At 64.0% G+C, this 8,186-nt stretch overlaps 2 protein-coding genes across 2 annotated transcripts in view; one reads left to right on the forward strand and one right to left on the reverse strand.

Moving 5' to 3' along the window:
* The window catches only part of TMEM204 (transmembrane protein 204), a 27,164-nt gene extending 23,325 nt beyond the window's left edge, over positions 1–3,839 (forward strand). Inside the window, exon 3 of the mRNA XM_006146376.3 lies at positions 2,251–3,839. Coding sequence (XP_006146438.1) covers positions 2,251–2,495 — 245 coding nt within the window. The 3' untranslated portion in view covers positions 2,496–3,839. The remainder of the gene's footprint in view (positions 1–2,250) is intronic.
* Positions 1–8,186, reverse strand: part of IFT140 (intraflagellar transport 140) — a gene marked incomplete in the record, with an annotated part of 90,850 nt that overhangs the window by 40,110 nt on the left and 42,554 nt on the right. The window contains 1 exon segment of the mRNA XM_027771038.1: positions 4,829–5,028. Coding sequence (XP_027626839.1) covers positions 4,829–5,028 — 200 coding nt within the window.

Here is an 8,186-nt window from a genome sequence, read left to right on the forward strand (position 1 = left end):
CCACCAGCCCCGGCCGGGAGCAGTCTCCACCCTCCTGGCTCGGGGCAGCCCTTGGCACCTCTTCATAATGCACAACTGTGTGGCTCAAGTTCCGTGAAGTGAGCGGTGACAGACCGACCCAAGCCGGGCCTCGGGCAGCTCCACGGCGGGAGGGGCCGCAGTCCACACAGGCTCCACCGCACACCGTGATGCAGCAGGGCGGGAGGGCGGCCATGCGGGTACAGCATGAAGGAAGCGCAGTGGGGGAGGGTGCTTGCCCCTGCCTGGGCAAGCTCCCGGACACCCGCTGCTATCGCCTGGCTCACCTGCGGTCTCGACACAAGCAGGCACCCAGGCAGGCCAGGACAAGCACAGCCGGGGGCTGCCACGCAGACTTGGCGCCCACACTGTCGGCGCTGGGTGCTGGAGGCCCTTCCCTGGACACGGGGACCCCATCTCCTCGGTCAGGACGTCTTAGAAGCAGAACACTTTGTCTAGGTTTTTGCTATAGGGCACATGCACTCCTTGGGGAGAGACAGGGGAAGCAAGAACCCCCCGGGGGACAGTCGTGCCAGTCTCCTCGGGACTTGGGGACACGCACACGCGCCTGGTGGGTGTCAAGCTGTCAGGTCCATAATGTGAACCACCATCAGCCTCGTGGGGTCCAGCCACCCTGACTACCAGACCACACGGCCCACCAAGTCACTGCTTTTGTTTTTTTGGAGAGGTTTTTGCTACAGGGCGTGTGCGCTCGCCAGACAGACAGAGACAGAGAGACAGAAAGCGAGAAATCACCCCCCAGGGGGATGGCCACGCCGCAATCCCTTCTCCTCCATTCTCCTCTCGGGATCATGGGCACGCATGCACACGTGCTCAGCGTGAGTTTAAGCCGCCGGGTTTGGGACTCGAATCGCGGTTGACTGTAATACACGAGTCTAGCGACATAGCCATTATGCAACTGCTGGTCCCTAGAATGTCACTTTTAACGGGAAGGAAGTACCCAAGAGTTTTCCATGTACGAAGCACCCCGTGGGGTGTAATGAAGTAGTAATGTGCTCAGTCACTGTCACTGTCCAGGACAGACAGGAGGCAGACATGTTCATTCACGTTTTCTGGAAGGGACAATGTCAAAGTGGTCCCGTCCCCTCCCTCCCTATCCCACTCTCTGCCCTGGAGCCCCGTGTGACTTGGTCTCCTGAGGAAGGCTGGCAGGCTCCTGGGAGTGGTGGGAGTGTGGGCCTCAGAGGCGCAGGCCAAGTGCAGGGACAGGGACAGGTGACTGCATGGCCAGAGCCCAGGCCGGGCCGGACAGCACAATGCCGACCAGAGCAGTTTGGCGCTCTGGCAGTGAGGCACCTGACACAGACTGCCCCAGTACCCCGGCACAGCCAGGCCTGTGCGTGACCACCCTGCTCGCTCCTGCTGGGCCTCTGGCTCCTAGGAGCCTTCTGGGCATGTCCACGCTATGGCAGGCGTGAGGTGGCAGCCATGGCCCGGCTTCTGGGGAGGCAACCCAGGGTCTGGGTTCCCAGAGCCGCCTCCTCTTGCTAACACCAGGTCCTGTTAGCCTTCAATACCCAACAGATTCAGTGTAAAACGCGGACTCCTGCTGGGGAGTGCGCAAAGTCCTGTCTTTGGAGCCCCTTAAAGTGGCCCGGGGGCTGGGGGGAGTCACGCATTAGCCACAGCTCCAGCTCGGGCCAGCACGGCAGGGTGAGGGTGGGACAGACTAGGATGGGCAGGGGCTGCAGAGCCGCTGGGGCCCCTGGGGCAGAGCACCAGTCTCCGGGACCTGCCTGTCCTGCCTGCCCCCTCCCCAGGGCACTCAGGCCATCTTGAGTTGAGAATGGAAACCTGGGGGGACCCAAAGCAGCACAGGTGGGCCAGGCTGTGTGCAGGGCAGTGCGGGAGACCTGTGCTCTGACTCGGAGCCCGCCAGACACTTAGGAAAGTGAGAGGGACTTAGCACAACGGAGCACGGTTCCTGCTGGGCCTGTCCCAGGGCTGGGGATGCAGTGCGATGCGGGGCCTTGGCACTGACGCTGACTCTAGGGAAGAGGCTGGCTGCTGGCCAGGTCACAGGGACGGCAGGCCAAGGTCCTCTGGGAGCCATCCGTGCTGGGTTAAGGGACACACACCACCCCCCTTGCAGCCACCAGAGCCACAGGCCGGGAGCCACTCTGGGCCACACAAGGACAGAGGCCGCGGGGAGCCCGGGCCGCCTCTCGCAGGCTGTCGGCGCAGGCTCCTGAAGCCCTCTCTTGCCCACAGGTTTTGTGCTGGTCATCGGGCTGGTGACCTTCTACAGGGTCGGCCCGCACACCAGCCTGTCCTGGTCCTGCTACCTGAACATCGGTGCCTGCCTCCCGGCCGCACTGGCGGCCGCCATGCTCAGCTGGAACGTCCTCCACAGAAGGGAGGACTGCGCGGCACCCCGTGTCATCCTCATCAGCCGCTCCCTGGCGGCGCGGTTCCGCCGGGGACCGGACAACGACTACGTGGAGTCCCCGTGCTGAGGGCCCTCCTGGGGCCTGACTGGGGGTCTGGAGACGGGGAAGCCGCACTCCTCCTGCGGGGTGCGGGCAGGGGTGGCCATGCCGGCCCACACTCGGCCACTTGCTACGCTGTAAATGCCTGCCACGCGTCCACACCACGTGCCCTCAGTCTAACAGTCCTGGTCGGCACCACACAGCTCCCAGGCAGGCCGCACTGGGGCGGAGGCCGCGAGGCTCGGTGGGGACATGTCGAGGCACATCTGCTCTGGGGCAGCCCGAGCAAGCGTCGCGCTGGGAGACAGATGCTAAGGGGACCTCGGAATAATGCAACGTCCCTGGGGCCAGGCCGATCTCTGGCCGTGGGGCAGGGTCGTGTCCGCAGTGCAGGCTCTGCCCCGAGTACTTATCTAAGTTAAAATAAACGCGAGCACTAACTGCGGATGTTGTGTTTTCTCCATCTTTCCTGCCGCGGGGGTGAAAAGACACAGAGCCCCAGGCCACGTGCTCCAGGTGGCCTCTGCAGACCACGGTCGTGGGCTGGTCGTCAACAGCCAGTGGGGCAGAGGCATGACATCGGTTGGCTTTAAGAAAACCCCTAAGAGACTGGTTCACTGCTCGCTGTTTTTTCCAAGAATCATCTCCACCCTCTCTTCCCCAAGGGCTGGCGGGGCTCCCGGATGTCTGCATGGTGCCCGCCGTGTGCCCTGACCTGCAGCTCCCAGGGCTGTGCTCCACAAGGCCTGGCCCCGTGGCACTGGGAGATGGAGCTCCCTGGCACCACCTGCTGGAAGGAGCCTGACACTGCAGGGGGAGCCCTGGGCCTCAGACTGTCCTCCAAGTGTCTCCCAGGCTGCTTTCTGCCCCCCAGCAAGGGACGGGATGGGTCTGGAGTTTGAGGCCCGGATTGCTCAGAGAATCTGTCTTTGGAGCTGGCACTTTAAAAACCTAACGCACAGAGTGACTGCCAAGACCGGAAGGCGTGTGTGGCGGGCTATGTGTCACGCAGCCGGGTGCAAAGCAGACCGTGGTTCACATGCAGCACACCGCCAACGGCCGTGGGCCACGTCGTCCCATAAAGGGCCAGTACTTCCAACCATATGCTAAAAATGGCTGCTCTTCAAAAGCATGATGGAGGGCCAAGGTTGTGGATCCCACAGAGCGGACACACTTGAATCCTGGATCCGGCAGCCTGGAAAACACGCCAGGCACACATGTGTGTGCCCCACACCCTGACAGGATGACGGAGAAGGGACTGTGGCATGGCCACCCCCTCGGGGTGGGGGTTCCTTTGCCGCCTGTCTCTGGCAGGTCATGCCCTATAGAGAACCCTAAAACAGAGAAGACAAGGAACGGAGGCCGGCCCGTGGTGGCTGGCCCACACAGCTGACTGCACGGTCTGAGGCCTGGCCTTGGCAGCTGGAGAGCCCCCCCGCCGGGTCCGAGTGGCTGAAATCCCAAAGGGAGGGAGGAGTGGGAGGAGGGATTGTGGTGTGACGCCCCCAGGGGTGCTTTATCCCCTCCCACTCTTGCCAGGTCTCTGGGGCACGCGTGCACGTGCACACACAGGAACGGGACACTCAGGACACTGCGTACTGCCGGTCCCATGTGACCGTGAATGCACCGGGGCCCAGACTTGGCCGCGTAGCACGCTGCGTCTGTGAGCATGTCTGCATCAGCGACAGCCGTCAGGAGAGCCCGGGTCGGGCCGCTCGCCCGTGTGGTCCACTCTCAAGAGGGGGGCCTCCTCTCCGGGAGGCCAGCATGGAGAGGCTCCCACTGTTTCAGGAAGGTGAGGGGGGCCGTGGCCTCTAGAACGCCCTGTGCTACAGAAGCACCCCCGCAAGATGGCAGGCCCGCCCCAGACCACCTACGTCCACGCCGTCCCTTTCCCACTCCGGGCTCCCCCCAGTGGTCGCCCACCTCGGGAAGCCGGCACTTCTAGTGCTCTTGTGAAGGGCTCGGAGCCCTCTCGGGAGTGGAGGGAGGGGCTGTGGGCAGCCCCAACGGTGGGTTTGCTCAGAGCAACCCCAGCCTCCTCCACCTGCCACTCTACGCCTTCACGTAGCAAAACCTTTTCTCTTTTGTAACAGCTATCTCCAGAGGGACAGGCACACCACATGGCTAGGAACTGCGAGGCCTTCAACTGGGAAGAGTCCAGGGCGTGCTGGACAAGCCAGGACAGTTACGCGGCAGTCTGAAAGGCCACCAGAGGCCACTGGGCTCACCGTGCCCATGCCCAGCCGTGCTGCACCAGCACCGTGGTGCGCACGACACCCGGGCACATCCCAGCTCCTGCATGCTCGGCACACGGCGGTGAGCGGCTTCACCATGGCAGCCACGAGCCGGTGACTCACCTTTTGATGAGCTTAATGGACTTGAAGGCTTCATCCATGTCCCCGACGGCGACGAAGAAACTGAAGTTGAGCATGGCGTCTCGAGTGGGCTCGTCACAGTCCTCCAGCCCAGCAAAGTCGCGGAGGGGCCTCCTGGCCACCATCTGGGGGACGTGCAGGCAGCCAGCATCTACCTTGTCCTCTCCGTCGGCTTCTCCGGGCTGGAGGACAGAGGCCACGTGTCTGTCAGCTCGCATGTACGCTCAGGGCCTGCACCTACATCTACTGGGGGCCAGGGGCCGGGGGTGGGGGCGGGGCCTGTCTGCGCAGGGACGTAGGTCTCAGCAGCAGGCCGAGCCGTCTCTGCCTCCTGCAACGGCCTCCAGGACCCCTGCAATTAGGAGAGCTCTGCCTAACAGCTTCAGCTGAGGAGGCGCAAAGCTGCCCACTGCAAGTTCGCCACGGCCAGTGCTGAGTGCAGTGCGGCCCAGCCCCCACTACTGTGCCGCCAGCCACGGAGACTTCTGGCTCAGTGCCATCAAGGCAGACGTGCCGTCGGCACGGGCTCGGACCCGACGCGGCTGCGTCTCAGGTGGCATCTTCCTGTGATGCTCCTGAGGCCAGACAAGAACGGTGCCACCCAGAACAGCGCACAGGAGGGCCGCCGCTGTGTGATGTGAACGCTCGGGGTGCACGGCGAGCCTGCCCCTCCACACGCAGCCCCGCCTCCCGGGGGCCCCTAGCCCCCCCCCCCGGGCCCCCCGCCACGCCCGCCCTCAGCTGGGCCCGCATGTCACGGCTCCTGCACCTAAAGTCAACCTGGGACTGTCTAAAGGCTGGCTCAGCCCCAGCCTCTACGGGTCTGTCCCATCAGCTCCCATCCTCCACTCCCACTCCCTCCCAGGTTGACCTGCAGCAGGTCAGCTGGGCAGGCCTCATGGAGGTCACACATGACTTGGGACTTTGGACACCCATGGGAGTCATCAGACTGGTTGTGGCGAGTGGCCCTCCAGACAGAGCGGAGCGCCGAGTCCCCGCGGCTGCCCATGGACCGCAGCGGCTGGGGCTGAGTGGGTAGCCTGAACTGACCCTGCACCGCAGGGGAGCGTCGGGAAGTGCACACACAAGCTCCAGGGCATGCCCGCCTGCTCTGCTGGGCAACTGCAAGGAAGTGGCCGGACTGTCCATCGGCCACAGCGCCAGCCTCGCGTGGACCAGATCCACGAGACCCACTGGCCACGTGAGCACAGTGGGAGTGCTCTCATTCACCCTGCCCTGCCCTCGTCAGGCTGAGGGAGGGCCTGTATCCCCCGACAGCAGACTTGGCAGGCCACGTCCCTCCTCACTGGTCGTCTTGGAGACGAGGGCTGAGGGTTAGGTGGGACAGACCCCCGCACCGGGCAGCCTGGAAGCCACCCTCCAGCAGGGGAAGGCCGAGTCTGTGCTGCTCCACACGGCAAGGGGCCAACCAAGTGCCAGGTGGGCCAGCTGCCAGCGTCCTGCACCCTGGCAGGTCTGGAGCTGGTGCGGCCCTCTCTGACCACCTCGGGCTTCCCGATGACCCTCCTCGACAGTGTCGGCACAGGCCACAGCAGCGTGACGTCACACAGAGAAAGGTCTCGGGAAACTACGCAGGTGAGGACACAGCCAGAACGGGCTGTACTTACGGCTATGTGGTACGCGCCTCCTCTCTGGAACAGCAGCTGCGGGAAGGCAGCGGGAGGTGAGAGAACAGGAATGATGCGTGTGGGGTCGGCGGGAAACCACGGGGGAGCAGCAGACCCCTTGCAGCCCCGCGCCAGCCCTCAGAGGGAGTGCGCACACACAGCCATGAGCGACACTCAGCACGACGCGGGCTGATGGGCTTCACGTGAGCCCGCTCTGATGGTGGGCAGAGCCCCGGAGTCTGGCAGGGCGCGCTCCCCACGCTCCCCAGGACTGGTATGGCATGTGGGGGAGCTGGAGCCGGCCGCTCCCAGACCCCCGGACTCGCTCTCAGCTCAAATGTGCCCTGATTCTATGGAGGCTTCCAGTGGAGCCCCAGCGCCTAGACTGGTACACGCCTGGTCACGGGAGGCCCCAGCTCCAGGGGTATGCCGTGTCCCTGGGCTGTGGTGTGCGGCCGACACAGGAGCACCCGGGCCCTCCTTCCCCAGCTTGGGCCTCGCTGCGGTCGCAGAAGTCACGCGCCGGCTGCAGAGAACTCTTGAACGTGGTCGTCTGCAAGGTCGGCTCTAAGTCGCCTTACATGAAGAGCCAACGAAGACCCGGTAAGAGCCTCACGGTTTGGCCCTTCCGACGCAGTGAAGGAGGCGCAGTGAAGAAGATAAAAAGGAATGGCAGGGAGAGCTACACGCGTGACGCTTAGCACGTGGGGACAGAAGCGGTGACGGCCGCTGCAGCTGTCGACCCGGAGTAGGGACGCCCCGGCAGGCTCCGGTGGCGTGGGGGGACTTCTGTGGAAATGCCCACGCCTTGCTGGAAGTCCCAGAGCTTGAGAATGGCTGGCCGGTGACACTGCACAACCTGCCCGACCTGAGGGCATGCAGAGACACGCCTCACGCAGAAGAGTCGGTGTGGCGCCCCAGACGTGAGCCTGGCCAGATGTCAGGGAGAGGGCCCCGGGCCCCAGGAAGGTGGGCACTCGTTTAGAGCCATCCAGCTGGAGAAACCTCCAAGCCGTGAGAAACGAGACGCGTGTACAACGCGCGTGTCAGCACGGAGAAGTGAGAGCAGAGGGGCGTGGCTCCGCGAGGCGAGCGAGGCCAGCAGGGGCGCCACCTGCCCTGCGCCCTTCCCAGGTGGGACTACGGTTTGTCTTCCGCCTTTACTTCTTGTTGGGTTTTTGTCTTTTCAATTTTGCAATAAGGTGCATGCACTTGCCAAAGAGAGGGAAAGTGCGAAATCACCCGGGGGGCGGCCACGTGGCAGTCCCCTCTCCCCCCTCCTCCTGGGTTCTGTCACACACACTCTCGCCTACTGGGTTTCTCAGGCAGGTCTAGGACTCGAACTGCGAAGCTGGCCATGTGGGGTCCCCCTGCCTTAATCTCCACGCCACCTGCTGGCCCTGGTCTCTACTTCCTCATCTGCACTAACACCGAGCTCCCTACAGTGACACAGGACCGCCTTCTTGTCAGGAAGCAGCTAGAGAAGGAGGGTGGAAAAGGACAGGAGCTAAGAGGTGCCGTCTGCAGGGCAAACGCCAAGAAGGAAGGTGAGGGGTCCCAGCCTGGGTCTGTACCCAGCCCCTGCCCGTCTGTGCTAGGGCAGAGCCCCCCTCACGGTGGCGCCTGCAGGCCCAGCGCTTGCTGGACAACCACGGCGGAAGCCAGGCCTGCCCGTGAGGCCAGCCTGGGGCTGTGCAGCTGCCTGGGACACC

This window comes from Tupaia chinensis, unplaced genomic scaffold (genome assembly GCF_000334495.1).
Source record: "Tupaia chinensis unplaced genomic scaffold, TupChi_1.0 Scaffold000178_1, whole genome shotgun sequence".
Classification (NCBI taxonomy): Eukaryota; Metazoa; Chordata; class Mammalia; order Scandentia; family Tupaiidae; genus Tupaia; species Tupaia belangeri.